The sequence below is a fragment of the Scyliorhinus torazame genome, chromosome 22 (genome assembly GCF_047496885.1).
Source record: "Scyliorhinus torazame isolate Kashiwa2021f chromosome 22, sScyTor2.1, whole genome shotgun sequence".
In the NCBI taxonomy this organism is placed as follows: Eukaryota; Metazoa; Chordata; class Chondrichthyes; order Carcharhiniformes; family Scyliorhinidae; genus Scyliorhinus; species Scyliorhinus torazame.
In genome coordinates, this window is record NC_092728.1 from 97,913,945 (window position 1) to 97,931,545 (window position 17,601).

The 17,601-nt window shown below is 49.4% G+C and overlaps 1 protein-coding gene across 4 annotated transcripts in view; it reads left to right on the top strand.

Annotated features, from left to right (window-relative positions):
* LOC140399255 (ral guanine nucleotide dissociation stimulator-like) overlaps window positions 1-17,601 on the top strand; it is a 183,856-nt gene that overhangs the window by 111,818 nt on the left and 54,437 nt on the right. The window contains exon 1 of one of the 4 annotated variants that reach the window (XM_072488697.1): window positions 10,245-10,600. The exons of 2 other annotated variants lie outside the window; for them this stretch is intronic. In XM_072488697.1, the coding sequence (XP_072344798.1) occupies window positions 10,412-10,600 (189 nt within the window). In that variant the 5' untranslated portion in view covers window positions 10,245-10,411. Of the gene's footprint in view, window positions 1-10,244; window positions 10,601-17,601 lie in introns of those variants that run through there. One more of the 4 variants, XM_072488693.1, reaches the window with a different exon arrangement.

The window sequence follows — 17,601 nt, forward strand, 5'->3', positions numbered from 1 at the left end:
GTAGGTTAGGTGGTTTGGCCATGCTAAATTGCCCCTTTGGGTGGGGTTGCTGGAATAGGACGGGGGATTGGGCCTAAATAGTGGTGGCCTTTCGAAGGGCGGTGCAGACTCGATGGGCCGAATGGAGGGATTCTGTGATTCTATGATCGCTTTCTGGCAAATTTGCATATTAGAGTGAGACAGCTAGTCTCACTCTCATGTGCGTTCCTGAGGTCTAAACAAGGGATGCATCTAAGACCCTTGCCTTGGAGACCTACACAAATGGGACGAGATGGTCATCGGGGGGAGAGATGAGATGGTCACCCACCTCCTTGTGGAATGTGCCTTTGCAAAGAAGGTCTGGACAGAGATGCAGTGGTATTTGTCAATATTCATCCCGAGCAGCTCTGTGACACAGGACTTTGTGCTCTACAGACTGTTTCCAGGGACACACACTGAGACAAACATCAACCACTGCTGGAAGGTCATCAACTCGGTGAAAGACGCTCTTTGGTCTGCCCGAAACTTGCTGATCTTCCAGTGCAAAGAACAGTCCTCGACCGAATGTTTCAGACTGGCACACTCCAAGGTCCAGGACTACGTGCTGAGGGACGCACTCAAACTTGGGGCAGCTGCCGCCAAGGCGCAATGGGGAAAGGCCACTGTGTAAGGTCTTCCAGCAACGGGGCTGGTAACCGTGTAAAACCCCTTGGTCTGGGTCATTAACACTCCAATGTACAAAAGCATTGAAAGAAACATGATGATGTAAGGACAGCCTTAAGGCAGCCTTAGAACAGCACGGTAGCATTGTGGATAGCACAATTGCTTCACAGCTCCAGGGTCCCAGGTTCGATTCCCGGCTTGGGTCACTGTCTGTGCGGAGTCTGCACATTCTCCCCGTGTGTGCGTGGGTTTCCTCTGGGTGCTCCGGTTTCCTCCCACAGTCCAAAGATGTGCGGGTTAGGTGGATTGGCCATGCTAAATTGCCCATAGTGTCCTAAATTGCCCATAGTGTCCAAAATTGCCCTTAGTGTTGGGTGGAGTCACTGGGTTATGGGGATTAGGTGGGGTTACTGGGTTATGGGGATAGGGTGGAGGTGTGGACCTTGGGTAGGGTGCTCTTTCCAAGAGCAGACTCGATGGGCCGTAAATTCTGTAAATTCTATGTCTATGTCTTAAGAAAGAATTGTAAAGTAAAGAGGGAAATGTGTGGAATGTCATCCCAACTGAATGCAAGAAAGTCAAGTGAATATGTAACTTTGATGGAAATGCACAGTCTTAACAATTCGAAATGTTCTGTAATGTTTATTCGAGATTTTTATGAATAAAGTATATTTTTGGAAAAAAAAACTCGTCGGGATCTCCCAGGGGATTGGAGCAGCCCAGGTACATGCCCTCTGGGCTGAGTGGCACCCCAGCACTGCTGGTGCCACCTCGGCACCCTGGCACTGTCACCTCTAAGTGCCGGGCAACACCCGGCTAATCAGGCACTTCGGGACTCTGTCTCCATTCAGGTAAATCGTGCTCAGTATCTCTGACAGTGCAGCACTCCCTCAGTACTGGCATGTCAGTCTTGATTGCTGTGCCCAAGACCTGTCCAGTTTACCCTTGTTGGGAGTGAGTGTGTACGGAGTTTAACTGTCTGCCTCCTGAAGCACCCTGTGATTGAGCAGCTTGCTACCCATTCAGTGTCTAGACTCACAAATGGCCACAAAGTATGACGGGAACGCAGGATGTTCCCAATTTAAATAAAATAGATGTAATGCACTCACAAATATAAACGACTATCAGCTGACTGGAAGTGCAGTCTTCCCTCGACTGAATGTTGCAGGGAATAACATCTTATCACTGTTATTGTACAATATCGATCAGAGTGCATTTTCAAACAATGTGCAGTGCTAAAAATGTCCCTCGAGTTAAACCCGGCTTGACAGATGTCACTGAACCACATCATCGGAATATCACGAATATTTCCACTGGGTGTTTCCTGAGCATCTCTGTCACATTCTCCTCATTTCTTCTGAAGAACTCACCAGACTGGAAAGTGATATTTATAGGCACATTGATAAAGAACTTCTCAGTATAGCCACTGAAATTAAAACAGTTCAGCCTCACGTCTGTGACAGCAGTGTTGTCATTGGGCTATATGGTGGGAGATTGGAATTGTAGATCAGAAAAGCTCCTGCCGGACGATAGATTTGACCCTTTCAGCTTGCCTTGTATTGGATAGATTATGTGAGCATCGTGAGGTACCATTGATGACATGAATGTTACTGATGGCGAGTACGTTCAAGGTGTGGGCTTTACTTCAGAATTACTCCCATCTCGCTTGTTTGAATATCTCCAATCGAACTTTAGCCCCGGTCGCAAGTAGACAGTATCAATCGAAATTACAACTGTGCTGTCAGTCTCCACTGCCGCAAACACTTATTTTTTATTTATTTATTCATTCATGGGACGGGGGCCACCATTTATTGCCAATCCCTAATTGCCCTTGAACTGAGTGGCCGGCTGGGTCAGTTGAAGCATGGGACTGTGTACATAGCACTTCCCATAGAATCCCTGCAGTGCAGAAGGAGGCCATTTGGCCCATCGACTGTGCGCCGACCGTCTGAAAGAGCACCCTGCCTAGGCCCACTCCCCTGCCCTACCCCCATAACCCGTAACCCCACTTAGCTTGCACATCTCCAAACACTAAGGGACAATTTAGCGCGGCCAATCCACCTAACCTGCACATGTTTGGACTGCGGGAGGAAACCGGAGCACCCGGAGGAAACCCACGCAGATAGAGGGAGAAAGTTCAAACTCCACACAGACAGTGACCCGAGGCCGGAATTGGACTCGTGTTCCTGGTGCAGTGAGGCAGCAGTGCTAAATACTGCCACAATGATGAGGTAAGAGAACCCATGACCGGGAGAGGAAGGTTGAACGTTCATCGCTTCAGCAGTGTAACAGCTCATCATGGGCACCTGGACATAGTTTGTTTGTCTAATATACACCAGTTTGTTGCTTTAACGTACCGACGTCCCGGTAACCATTCCAAAGCTAGACTAACCAACATGCATCAGGAGGCATTCGCCCGGCTATTGTGTCCTCTGGAACCAGCCTATGAATTCCTTCTACCTCTCATCTACCTCCTCTGCTTCCAGGAAGTTCCTCACAACTGGCTGTGGTTTACCATTTCCCTCTTGTTGAATGGTTTTGCCATACTGTACACACCTTAGCGACATGCGTTGAGCGTGAAAGAATTGAAAGCTGTTGGAGTGGTTGCTGACGACAGGAAACCAAATTCGTTCAATTGTAATTTTTGGTTTGGCGTCAGTTCACTAAAGAAGACTTGTAATGACACTCGACAGATAATAGGTCTGTAGGAATGTTAAGAGAAATTGTACAGCAGTTCATGGTCCTATGTCCTCTGGCTGCCATACCTGATCGGAGTATTGGTATATGCCAAACAGATGTTTCCAGTATGCCCCATCTGGAAGAATCTTGTGCATTGTGGAATGGAAAGACATCGAACCACAGCCCTGGGTTTCCCTCCCTTCCTGCCAGGGGCCATCCGCCCTCGCTTTACCACTCTTCATGAATGGTCTGTGACCTGAGAGGCCTGAAGGAGTATGGAGGTCAGGCGGGGGTGAGAAGTGGCACTTGTTGTGTCCACTAATAATCATCGGTCAGTCTCATGCACTGGGGCGAATGACTGAGTGCCTATGGTAGGTGCACTGCCTCATGGACTGGGCCAAGCGAGCCATGGGTTCATTCCCCAGTTTGTGGTGTCTGCCGATCCCAGTTTTGGGGGCACTGAGGGCGCAATAATTGGCTTCAATATCCCCAAGGGAAAAGGAGCAGACTCAGTGTGTGTGTGTGTGTGGGGGGGGGGGGGGGGTAACAACAAGCACCAAGAATGGCTGTTGCCCTTCATAGTCTGTTCACTATGACAGTATGGCCACACATGACAAATGGAATGTTTCAAAAAAGGTATGGGCGCTGGCATGTGTCAGGTAATGTTACTGTGCTGACCTCCCAGTCGTTCTGCTAGGAATTATAAAATCATATTGCACAGGGGCCCATTCGGCCCATCATGCCTGTACCGCCTATCGAACTGGCCCAATGTCCCCACTGTTGCTTCAAATGTTTCTTTTTCGAGCGTATAGCAAGTTATTTATTGGAAGGTTCAATCCTTGCACCACAACCAACGAACAGTAGCGACCTGTGTGCCATCTGCAAGATGCACTGCCGCAACTCATCAAGGTTCCTTCGCCAACACCTTCCAAATCCAAGGTAATTACCATCTCGAAGGCCACGAGCAGCAGATAACTGGGAACCCCACCACCTGGAGGTTCCCTTCCAAGTCACTCACCATCCTGACTTTGAAATCGCCGTTCCTTCACTACCACTGGAGCAAAATCCTGCTCCCTCCCTAACAGCATGGTGGGTGTACCTACACCGCAGGGCCTGCAGTGGCTGAAGAGGGCAACTCACCACCACCTTCTCAGGGGCAACTAGGGATTCACAATAAATGTTGGACTAGCCAGCGACTCCCACATCCCATTTAAAAAAGGATCTGAAGTTGCTTTCAAGACAGTGCTTCCCATACCATAACAACTCGCTGCGTAAGGCATTTTCAACGCATATTCTCCTCACCTCTCCCTGGCTTTTTGTTTTTCCTAATTATCTTCAATCAGCATTCTCTGGTTGGCCAGCCCCCTGTCAGTAAAGATCGTCTCCCCGCCCCCCCCCCCCCCCCCCCCCGCCCCCCCACTCCACTCGAGCAGAAGTCCTGTAGGAGGTGTGTACAGTTGGACGGAGATGAGAGCAATGTGCTGACTAACAGGCCGTTCCTGCTTTCTTTGCCTCCCTGCTGCAGTTCTCTCCCTGCAGTGTGGCTGGCTGCTGCCAACCGCGACAGAGGACAGCGTTAATCATTAAAAACCTGCTGGACTGATGGCTGAATCTAATTCAAGACGGTCACTGCTGCGCCTCTATCAGAGAGCAGACCATTGACCGTAAAAAGCAGCGAAAGGAACAACATTGCAAAGGGGTTTGCAAATCTGTGTTGGACATATTCCAGGTCGGGTCACATGCTGGAATGAGCTAGCAAAAGCAAGAGAGCTCTGAATTTACACAGCGTTGTAATGTCTAATGATAACATCACATAGCCATTGCTCACGCTGCTCAGTACACTGAGGCTGCTTCACTATATCAGAACAAGAGGACAAGATTGTCATAATATACACCAGTATATCATGGTGCAGACAGACACACACACACACACACTGATGGACATGCAGTGGGACCAATCAGCATACACAACACCGCAACCAATCACCAGTGCGAGCACATGCACTATAAAGACAGGGAGCAGGACAGTTCCCGCTCATTCTAGTAGCAGCCAGCTCGGAGCACAGAGCTCACAGCCTGCAACACAGACATTCACCATGTGCTGAGTGCATCACCTGGTTAGGACTAGGCAAGGGTCAACAGTTAAAGCTGGTATTGCATTTACCCACAGTTCAAGTATGTTAATATAGTTAACCTTATAATAAAATAAAGTTGCACCACTTCCAGTGTTGGTGACCTGTTTGTGATCCAGAACACCCAACACATCAAAGATTTCGCATTCAGTGTTCATTAAGAGAACTCCCTGTGATAGTTCTCCCAGGCTTCTAGGAGCAGTGCTCTGAGATTAATCCTGGGCTCTCCTGGGCAGTACAGGGGGATTGGCAGCCCTAACATCCAGGGGAGATTCCCTGCTGTGTTTTTACTATCTGGAAGGTAATGGTGTAGAATTGTTTCAGAATTATGTGTCGCCCTTTTAGGACAGGAGAAATGTTTTCCCCCAGAGGGCTGTGCGAGTGTGGAACTCTGCCTCAGAAGTTGGTGGAGGCAGGGCGGTTGAATATTTAAAAAAAAAAATTAAACTTAGAGTGCCCGATTCATTTTTTCCAAATAAGGGGCAATTTAGCGTGGCCAATCTACTTACCCTGCACATCTTTTGGGGTGTGGGGGCGAAACCCAAGCAAACACAGGGAGAATGTGCAAACCCACTTGGCCAGTGGCCCAGAGCCGGGATCGAACCCGGGAACTCGGCGCCGTGAGGCAGCAGCACTATCCACCCACTGCACCGCCCTGCTGCCCTGATTGAATATTTTTAAGGCAAATTGGGGGAGATTGATTCTTGTTAGGCAAGAAAATCAAAGATTATCAGGAGTAGATGGGAATGCGGAATTTGGATCGCAAACAGATACAGCAATGGCCTTATTGAACAACAGAGTAAGCTCAAGGGCGTTGTGTGTTCGTATGGCTTAAACTGTCCGAACGTCACTGCGTGGTGAGTTCCCTGTCTCGGTGTTCCAGCAGTGAATGGTGTACGAAGGACACCAGCCTCCCGCCAGTAGGATTGATTCCTCCAGGCGGTGATCACAGAGGAGAAAGAGAGGAACAACAAGCGAGAGCCCCCAAGATACCCCAGAGTTCATAGCTGTCTTTTTTTTGAAGTGTGGTCACTGTCATACTGCAGGGAATGCAGCAGCCAATCTACGCACAGCAAGATCCCACGAGCAGCCGAGATATTGACACAGGGGAGGGCTGCCTTGCTCTTCTCCGAAATAACGGCGTGGGATCCTGCACATTCACCTGAGAGGACAGACGGGGGTCTTGGTTTAATATCTCCTCCCTGAAACACGGCACCTCCGATAGTGCGTGCTCCCACTGGAGTGTCGCCAGCTGACCCCACGGTACTATTTCGAAGAGCCCTCCATTGCATCCTGCCCAATACTTACCTCTTCACCAACCCTGCTAAAAATAGATTGTCAAGTATTACCGCATAGTTGTTTGTGGGATCTTGCTGTGTACAACTTGGCTGTCGTGTTTCCCATATTTTCAAAGTACTTCATTGGCTGGAAGGCACTTTAGGATGTCCTGAGGTCATGAAAAAAGTTCTTTATTCAGTTCTTTATTATTAAGATAAAGGTTAAATTTTATAGCTCAGTTGTTAAGTATCTAAGGAGGTTGTGCTGGCCTTGGAAAGGATCCAGAGGAGGTTCACAAGAATGATTCCTGGAATGAATAGTATGAGGAACGGTTGTGGACTCTGGATCTAGACTCGTTGGAGTTTAGAAGGATGAAGGGGGGACCTTATTGAAACTTACAGGATACTGCGAGGCCTGGATAGAGTGGACGTGGAAAAGATGTTTCCACTAGTAGGAAAAACTAGAACCAGAGGGCACAATCTCAAACTAAAGTGACAGTCCTTTAAAATAGAGATGATGAGGAATTTCTCCAACCAGAGGGTGGCGAATCTGTGGAACTCATTGCCGCAGAAGGCTGTGGAGGCCAATCACTGAGTCTGTTTAAGACAGAGATAGATAGGTTCATGATTAATAAGGGGTTATGGGGAAAAGGCAGGAGAATGGGGGTGAGAAAAATATCAGCCATGATTGAATGGCGGAGCAGACTCTATGGGCTGAATGGCCTAATTCTGCTTCTGTATTTTATGGTCTTATATTCAAGTGAAAGGTCAATAGACTTTTGAATACTGAGAGAATTAAGGGATGGGGGACATTGTAGGAAGGTGAAGTTGAGGGTGAAGATTAGCCATAATCTAATTGAATAACAGAGCAAGCTCGATGGCCCGAATGGCCTGATCCTATTTTTCATGTTCTGAATGTTGAAGGCAATGTTGTTCCGGAGCTGACCACCAGGGGCCATCTGGCTTCTGGAGCTGTCGTTTTTTTTAGTGTGTTAGTTTTCTTGCCATATTGAAGCCTATGTCCCTCTTTCTGGTGGTTGACACTGGGTTGGATTCCACAGGACAGATGGACTGTACCACGGACAGGTAATTCAGCGGGTGGGTTCTTGGCATTGAGGGGATCCGACGGAATATGTCCGCAATCTCGCCATACAGGATCGGCCGGGGGGAGGGGGGGGGACACAGACTGGATTCCAGGGTAGTTGGAGCAACAGCATTTGACATATTCAAAATAAAAGAAAGATGTTTGTTTATATAGTACTTTTTAACCACCACTGGATGTCTCAAAACGCTTTACAGCCAATGAAATACCTTTTGAAGTGTAGTCGCTGTTTCAATGCAGGAAATAAAGCAGCCAATTTCCACACAGTAAACTCCTGAAAACAACAGAGTGATAATGATCAGGAAATCTGGTCTTTGTGATGTTGATTGAAGGGATGAATATTGGTTAGGACACTGGGGACAACTCATCTGTGTTTCTCCAAAATAGTGCCACGGGATCTGTAACAGCTACGTGGGCAGCTAGAGCTTCAATTGAACGTCCCTCCAACAGTGCTGTACTCCACTCCCTCAGTGCAGCACCAGAGTATTAGCCTTGATTTCTGTGTTTGTGACCTGGGGGGGACTGGTGGACTTGAACCCAGCACCTTGTGATTGAGAGGCAAGAGTGCTACCCACTGAGCCACGGCTGACATTGTACTGAATCATCAATTTCTAAAACAGCACACAACCTTAATAACTTCTCAGTTTGTTTGATTTTATTTTTTATTTGTTTATTGGCTGTGAAGGGGGTTGGTTAGATCAGTTGGCTGGACGGCTGTTTTTTGATGTGGAGCGGCATGGGTTCAATTCCCGTACTAGCGAGGTTATTCATGAAGGCCTCGCCCTCTCACCCTTGCCTGAAGTGTGGTGACCCTCAGGTCAAGTCATCACCAGTCAGCTCAGCAGACTATGATATTTACATTGGGTGTGGGCTTATTGCCTATACCCCTTCTGGGCAGCACGGTAGCATTGTGGATAGCACAATTGCTTCACAGCTCCCAGGTTTGATTCCGGCTTGGGTCACTGTCTGTGCGGAGACTGCACGTCCTCCCCGTGTCTGCGTGGGTTTCCTCCAGGTGCTCCGGTTTCCTCCCACAGTCCAAAGATGTGCAGGTTAGGTGGATTGGCCATGCTAAATTGCCCTTAGTGTCCAAAATTGCCCTTAGTGTTGGGTGGGGTTACTGGGTTATGGGGATAGGGTGGAGGTGTTGACCTTGGGTAGGGTGCTCTTTCCAGGGGCCGGTGCAGACTCGATGGGCTGAATGGCCTCCTTCTGCACTGTAAATTCTATGATAATTGCTCTTGAGCAGCTGGTGGTGAATCATAGAATCCGTACAGTGCAGAAGGAGACCATTCGGCCCATCGAGCCTGCACTGGCTCTCTGAAAGAACACCCTAAATAGGCCCAATCCCCGTAACTCCACCTAACCTTTGGACAATAAGGGGCAATTTAGAATCGCCAATCCACCTAACCCGCACATCTTTGGCTGCTGGGAGGAAACAGGAGCACTCGGAGGAAACCCACACAGATATTGGGAGAACGTGCAGACTCCACACAGACAGTGACCTGAGGTTGGAATTGACCCCGGGTCCCTGGCACTGTGAGGTAACTGTGTTGCCGCGCCACCCCAAAAGGCGTTCTTGAACCACTGCAAATCCTTGCGGTGTAGGTACACCTGCAGCTCTTCTTTGATAAAGAACACCCCCCCCCCCCCCTCACCCCCCCACCTATTAAGTCTGAATAGAATCGAGAGGGTGGCCTGGTGGAGCAGTGGTTAGCACTACTGCCTCACGGTGCCAAGGACCCGGGTTCGATCCCAGCCCTGGATCACTGTGGAGTTTGCACATTCACCCCGTGTGTGCATGGATCTGACCCTCACAACCCAAAGATGTGCCGGGTAGTAGGTGAATTGGCCACGCTAAATCACCCCTTCATTGGAAAAAAGAATTGAATCCTCTGAATTAATTATTTTCAAAAGTCTGTGCAGAATCCCTGGAGTGCAGAAGGAGGCCAGTTGGCCCATCGGATCAGCACCTAACCTCCAAAAGAGCACTTCACCTCGGTGCCCAGTACCCTACCCTATCCCCGTGACCCGACCTAATCTGCACATCCCTGGACACCAAGGGGCAATTTAGCGCGGGCAATCCGCCCAAGGCATGTTCGGACTGTGGGAGGAAACCGGGGCACCCGGAGGAAACCCCACGCAGACACGGGGTGTGTGGGGGTGAGAAAGTGCAAACTCCACACAGTCACCCGAGGCAGGAATTGAACCCGTGTCCCTGGCGCTGTGAGGCACCAGTAACCACTGTGCCACGAATGGGTGGATTGCAATGGACTTGTTTATTATTTTGGTTTTAAGTCACTCCAGTCCAGTGTATTGAGAATCCAGTCCTTTGCTGGGAGGCTGCACTCACTCAGCTGAACAATGCGGCTGACATCATGCCTGCCAGGGAGGGCTGGCCGGCGATTGCTGCCACATCCCATTTAAAGCTGAGTGAGCCCCAGCGCGCTGGCTGCAGAGAGCGAGCGGGGGAGGAGGGCGCGCACGGTACCGGGTGTATCTCTAACAGAGCAGGGGCAGGATGATGATCTGAGCCCCCCCTCCCGTTCTGACACGCACACACACACAGCCTTTCACACATGGTTCGCCTGATGTGGCCGGACTTGCAGAATGACTGCGAGGCGGGCGGCGGGCAGAAGAAGATGTTTGACGGCTCCCGACGCGCCAGGAACATCTGGGACGGCGTGATGCTGGAGGTGAGCGGGCAGCCCAGCCCTGTGATCCTTCACAGCTTCACCCAGCTGGACCCCGACCTGCCCCTCACTGAGGTAAGACAACCCCCCCCCCCTCTCTCTCTCCTCCCTCCCTCTGTGCTGCGAGGGGCAATCACTGCTGTTGCTATGGAGGAGTGAGTGAGTGAACCCTGTTTGTTGATGTGCTGGTTTGTGTGGGGGAATGGGGAGGAGGTATGGGGGACTGTTCACAATCGCGGGGGGCAAACCCCCCACCCCCCCCGCCCAAAAACAGTCAAAAGTGCGCTTGTCAAATCCTCAGCAGGATGAGGAGACAGGATCAGATAGACGATGCAAAGACATTTGGACGATCCTGTGTTATTGTTGTGTTGTTGAATTCCCTCACATCACAGGACAATTACTATGGGAGCGCGGGGACTGTGGTGTGTTCCACAATAAGAGGAGTCCCCCCCGCCCCCCCCCCCCGTGACATCTGGGATGAGGAGACATTGAGACCCAACTCTCTGGGGCTGAGGGATCAGAACCTCCGGGAGGCCGGCCAACGGGCTGGTTAAATCCCACCTCCCTTCATAACTCACAGCCCCCAAGATCAAACTGCCCTTGGGCTCCTCTTTACTGGAGGGGCACCCCCACCCTGATTCTCTGCCCCTTGCGTTTGAAACCTTGTGGGGACAACAACAAAAAAATGCTTGGAAATGTGAACTCCCTGAACAGATTCTGCCTGGAGTCTGTTTGGGGGTTAACATTGGGGAGAGAGAGAGAAAGAGAGGATTGGATTGTCTCCGCGCTGTCCCTCCTGCAACCTTGTGTCTTTCATCTTATTTTTGTCAATGATCTTCCAAGCTTGCCGAGAGATTTATGTTTGCTGCCTCAGCTCAGTCAGGGCAATTTGATAACCATGTCCACATGCGCATCACAGGAGTGTTGTGAGGGCGCCAGTTTGACTCCGGGCTCGGACCCAGCAGGTTGAGGGGGAAGGCAGGTGAATGGGGATGAGAAACATATCAGCCATGATTGAATTGAGCAGACTCGATGGGCCGAATGGCCTAATTCTGCTCCTATGTCTGATGGAGATTGTGCAGTGCCTAAGCATGAAACTAATGTTAAGACCTTGACATACGCAAATACGTGGGGGGGGGGGGGGGGGGGGCAGGGGGGGGGGCGGGGACTACTGCCTGTTTTCGGATCATCAGTACTAAGGGAAACCAAGTCTATGGGTCCTCCCCCTTTCCCGTCCCATCTAAACATTTTGCTGGCACAGTGACCTGATCTTCTCCAGTGAGCTGTCACCTGACAGGTGTCCCGGGTACACCTAGGGCCTCACTCTTCAAGGATGGGGACTGTTCCCTGTGTCTCTCACTGGCCTAACAGTGGGTGTCCACAAATTTGCCTTCATCACCCCAGTGATTGGTCTTCATTGACCTGTGGAGCAGGTTGGGACACCCTGAGGACGTGCTGACGTCTCCCACGATCAGAGCTCAACCCCTGACATTGGCCACGTGGGTGAGGTCCCAGAGCCTTTGGGCCCCAGCAGGAGTTGGCATCATCAGGAGAGATGGACAGAGAACTGGACAATAAAAACATGAACAAGTGTGGTACCGAATTATTATGCTTTGCTAGAAGTGTGGATGGTTGATACCCATGAACTTCCATGTTGACATGAGAATGGAAAATTATTTAGAAATTTCTTGTTTATTCAGAAAGAGAACTGGCAGCCCTGGAGATATGAGAAGCACACATGAATATATATGTGTGTATCCATGCTGTGCTTTTAGGGCAGCATGGTAGCACAGTGGTTAGCATGGTTGCTTCACAGCGCCAGGGTTCCAGGTTCGATTCCCAGCTTGGGTCATTGTTTGTGCGGAGTTTGCACGTTCTCCCTGTGTCTGTGTGGGTTTCCTCCGGGTGCTCCGGTTTCCTGCCACAGTCCAAGGATGTGCAGTTTAGATGGATTGGCCATGGTAAATTGCCTTCCGTGTCCAATAAGGTTAAGTGGGGTTACGGGTATAGGGTGGAGGTGTGGGGCTTAAGTGGGGTGCTCTTTCCAAGGGTCGGTGCAGACTCGATGGGCCGAATGGCCTTCTTCTGCACTGTAAATTCTATGTTCTATGTAATTACGGGATGTTGGCCAGGCCAGCATTTGTTGCCCATCCTTAATTGCCCTCTAGAAGGTGGTGGTGAGCTATCTTCTTGAACCGCTGCAGTCCATGTGGTTAAGGTACACCCGCTGTGCTTTTAGGGAGGGAGCTCCAAGACTTTGACCCAGCGACAGTGAAGGAACGGCTGATATATTTCCAAGTCGTCAGGATGGTGAGTGACTTGGGAAGGGAGCATCTAGGTGGTGGTGTTCCCATATATCTGCTTCCCTTGTCCTTCTAGATGGCAGTGGTAAGGATTTCTGTAATTTAAGGGTCTGACATACAAAGTGTTAATGTGGGACTGCATACAGTAATGCCCACACTGTAATGTAAAAGAAAACATGACCTGAGTCTAGAGGGCAGTCTTGTACTGGACCGAGACGTGTATAGATGCAAGCATGGAGACAGCTCCAGCTGAGACCTATATTATATATGTACATATATAGATATGAGTTGTTAATAAAGACTTATTACGAACTAAGCAAGATTCAGGACCTCTGTGTGAGACCTATCAAACTACACACAACATCTTATAACAGTTTTTGCAGTCTTTACTGATGAGGTTGAAGGAACATCAGCTTCTTAACCGCATTACATTCTTGGAAAGAGCATTGCCAGTTTGATTTAAATGTTCCATGAGATGCAGTCAGGTGTGATCAGTGATTTAATTGCCAAATTTCTACCAGCCAAAATAAATTCAAAACTGAATTAAGAACAACTCCTAAGCGAACAAATATACAACCGTTCAAGCACTGTACAACACAATATGTACGTGCCATGCCTTTCGTCACCTTCCCCACCATCCCTCCTGCTTAATGTCAGCATCTCTCACTAGTGCCAGAGCCAAGTGTTCATTCTTTTTTAATGAGCTCAGACAACAACTTACATTTATGTAGCACCTTTGACACAGCGAAACGTCCTGTGGAATCATTAGATAAACCGACATTGTTTAGATAACCCCAGTGCCCCCTGCCTCTGCAACTGTGTAACCTTTTCCATCCCGCCTCACCCCACCCGTGAACTCTCCACCCCTCCAATTCTGGCCTCTTGTGCATCCCCGGTTTCCATCGCTCCACCATTGGCGGCCGTGCCTTCGGTTGCTTAGACACTAAGCTCTGAAATTCCCTTCCCAAACTTCTCCACCTCTCTCTTCCTCCTACGATGCTGCTTAAAACCTACCTCCGGTAAAGCTTCCGTCACCTGCCCATGGTGTGAGTTATTTTTGATCCGATTAGATTCCTGTTGAGTGCCTTGGGGTGTTTTACACAGGTTATATAATTGAAAATCCTTGTTGTTGTTAAATGTGGAGAGGAATAATTATAGAATGATACTGCACAGAAGCGGGCCATTTGGCCCTTTGGCTTGTGCTTGTTCTTTGAAAGAGCAACCCAATTAGCTGCACACTCTTCCCGTAGTCCTGCATATTTTCCCCTTCATAAGTTAAGCTACTTGCACCAACCTCTCAGACAGTATCTCACTGCTCGTTAAAGGATTAGCATGTGGCAGCCAACGTTTTAGCGGGCCTGGCTCGGCAAGCATCTACTCAGCCTCGCTATTTATAATGGGCTTTACCTTCCTGTTTATAGATTTGGTTGACTGGCGCACAGGCACGGTTACCCACCCATAACATTGCCCGCCGATTCTGTTTTTGTTTCTTCGCATAAAACACGACTGTCTTCAGAGGACGAATTATTGGCTGGTCTTTGGCAAGCAGCCAATGCATTGAAGTAGAGGCCAATTTTTTTAACTGGTCATTCTCGGAATGTGGGCGCCGCTGACGGGTTCTTGAGCATTTGATGCCTGCCCTCAGCAAGATGGCAGCAGTGGGGGGAGGGGGCGCCATCTAGGTTGGCACAACCCAAGTGGCTTGCTGGTTCACCTCAGGAAGCGTTCAAGAGTTTACCACGCTTTTGTGGGACCGGAGACGGGCAAGGGTGGTGGCTGGTGCCCATCATTGTACCAACTGCGTGCCATCATGTCAGGGCACAGATGACGCAGTGCCCAGTAGGATATCCTCATTGCCCGCACTTCAAAACAACATTTTGAATGCAGTTGATATTTTTCCTCTTGCCACTTCCCCTTCCCACTCCACTTCACTTAAAGGTGCTCGTCCACTAGCATCAACTGCCCATCAGTACTTTACCCCAATGCTGGACCAGAGGCGTGAGTGGCAGCTGGCTATTTGGCCATGTAGGGCATCACAGTAAAGTTTGCTCCTGTCCTCACTGCATATCTGCATACTGCATAAGTCACTTATAAGTCACTAGTTGATAATTAGCAGCCACAGAACCTTGCTAATCCTACTTCTTCCCCCCCCCCCTCCTTAGTTCAGGGGGAGTGGGGTGTGGCTGAGGCCCCCTAGTGCTCAGAGTAAATCTGTGCTCTTCCACCACTCCGACTGTCCCTCTGCTCTTCTCCGAAGTAGTGCCTTGGGATCTTTCACGCCCACCTCAAATCTTAACATCTCGGCCACAAGGCAGCACCTCCGACACTGCAGCACTCCCTCAGTCCTGCCCTCGACTTTTGTGCTCAAGTCCTGGAGTGGCGGCTTAAGGTTCAGGGAATTTCGCAAGTGGAAAAACCAGCCTACTTTTTTTCGCAACGTTGGCAGTGGGAATTTACGGAAATGTCATCTGTGCAGATGTTTTATTGCGGTGGGTATTTTTTTGGCTTTGCTCAAGGACGTTCGTGTTTAAAATAAAATGACTGAAAGGAAACGACAATACTGGGGAAACTGGCTCCAGGAGCCTTCAGCAAAACTAATACCGACAACACAGGAGGAAGGTTTTCCCCTTTTAAATGATCTTCCTCGTGTTGCTGCGAGGAGGGAAGTCTCCTCTGAGATTGCCTGCTGCATAAATTAGTCCGTGATGGCTGACTTGCCACTCAAAAGCATCCATTCTTTCTTTTTCCTCTTCCTCTGAAGTCTGGTGCGGTCACCGTTTCTCACCCAAGTTGCCCTTCTTCGTGTGTGGCACTCGGCCAATGGGTATTGACAGCAATCGGCCATGGGGCGGAGGGGATGGGATGGATTGCTGTCAAGCTCCACCCTGCCATCATTTGAATCAATTGTTTTTAGCGACATTAGTTCGAGGGGTAAATATTGTCCAGGGCGCCAGGAAGAGCTCTCTTCCAAACCATGCCGTTGAGCGAGCAAATGGGGACTCGGTTCAACATTCCACCCAGAAGACGGCACTTCTGGGATCGCAGCACTCCCTCAACACCGCACTGGAGTGTCAGCTTGGTTTAAGTGTTTTGCCCCAGCAGAGACTTGAGGGATGGACAGTGGAGGTGGAATCAGTTAAGAAACAACGGAATGCTGTAGTGAGGAGCGAATGCACTTTCAGGATTGAAGTCTGTTATTATCTTGTGAACTGTTGAATTGATTTGAGATCTGTCAAAGATCATGGGGCTCCGTGTCTCGCAATGCCTCACAGTTACTTTGAAACAGAAGGAAACTTAATTAAACGCAGCCACTGAAAAGAAAACAAATCGGTTTGAGTGACAAGTTACTTTGTCGGGGCAGCCATTTTGGGCATAAATGCGTTTGAACAGATCGCAGCCATACCTATGCTGAATTCCTATTTGCTATCATATCTGGTTGCGAGGCAGTATATGTAAATACAGTGGGTTTTCCTATAGGTCTCACAGCGCCAGGGACCCGGGTTCAATTCCGGCCTTAGGTGACTATGTGCAGTTTGCATGTTCTCCCTGTGTTTGCGTGGGTTTCCTCCGGGTGCTCTGGTTTCCTCCCACAGTCCAAAGATGTGCAAGGTTAGGTGGATTGGTCGTGCTAGATTGCCCCTCAGTGTCTAAGGACATGCAGATTAGGTGGGGTTGCCAACTTGCGGGGACGGGATGGGGGGTTCATCTAGTTGGGGTGCTGCTCCGGAGGGTTGATGCAGACTCGATGGGCCGAGTGGCCTTCCCCTTCACTGTCGGGATCCTGTGGATTCCTCACCAATGAGATTGGCGGTGAGGTGGAACAAAATCAGAAAGTGGTGGATAAACCCAGCAGGTCTGGCAGCATCTATGGAGAAACAGGAGTTGACGTTTCAAATCCAGACGACCATAGGCTGCTTTCCCCTTTGAGGGGGAGAGCTGACTGGTGGTGATTTAACCTGAGGATCACCACACCTCGGGCAAGGGGCAAGGTTTAGAAGACGGGGCCTTCATGAATGACCTCAGCGGGTGCGGGAATTGAACGTGCGCTGCTGGCCTCGTTCTGCATCAACCAGATCTGCCCTCCCAGATGGACATAAAATATCCCATCACTCTGGTTTAAAGAAGGTAAGGGGCGTTCTTCCCACGGGTCCAGAACAATATTGATCCCCAACCTGCATCATTAAAACAAGTCATCTGGCCAAGGTTGCAGTGCTGTTTGTGGGATCTTGCTGTGCACAGACAGTACGACACTTCCAAAACGCTTAATTGACTGTTAATTTGGTCTATCCAAAGAATCACTGCTGCATGTCAGCAAAAAAAGGGAAATGGGTTTGTCAAAGTCATTTTCATGAGGACCCGTGGACACCTGGTAAATTTGGTGTACAAGGCTTTTACCAAAAGTGACAGCCCCCCCCCCTTTAAAAGATATTTCTAGAATCCTCAGAGCCTTCTAAACAATGCGATGTGTGTGTGTATGTGCTCGCCAATATGAACCTTGACCTTCCCAACCAAAGAGAACTTACCCTGCTCTTCCTGTCCCTTTAATCAGCGAAACATCGACAACAAGCTAGATTCGGCCTGCAGTTAACAAGCATTCTGTTGCTGTTCAACCAGAAAGAAATAACTGGAATGTGCGCAGAGATAATGGGCTTGAACAAATGAACTGTTTAACCTAAAAGCCCGGTGCTACAGATCCACCGCTGTGCTGGCTTGTAATTCAGAAAATAAATGATCCACAATGTCGAGTGTGTGGGGAATGGGAAAATGAATGCC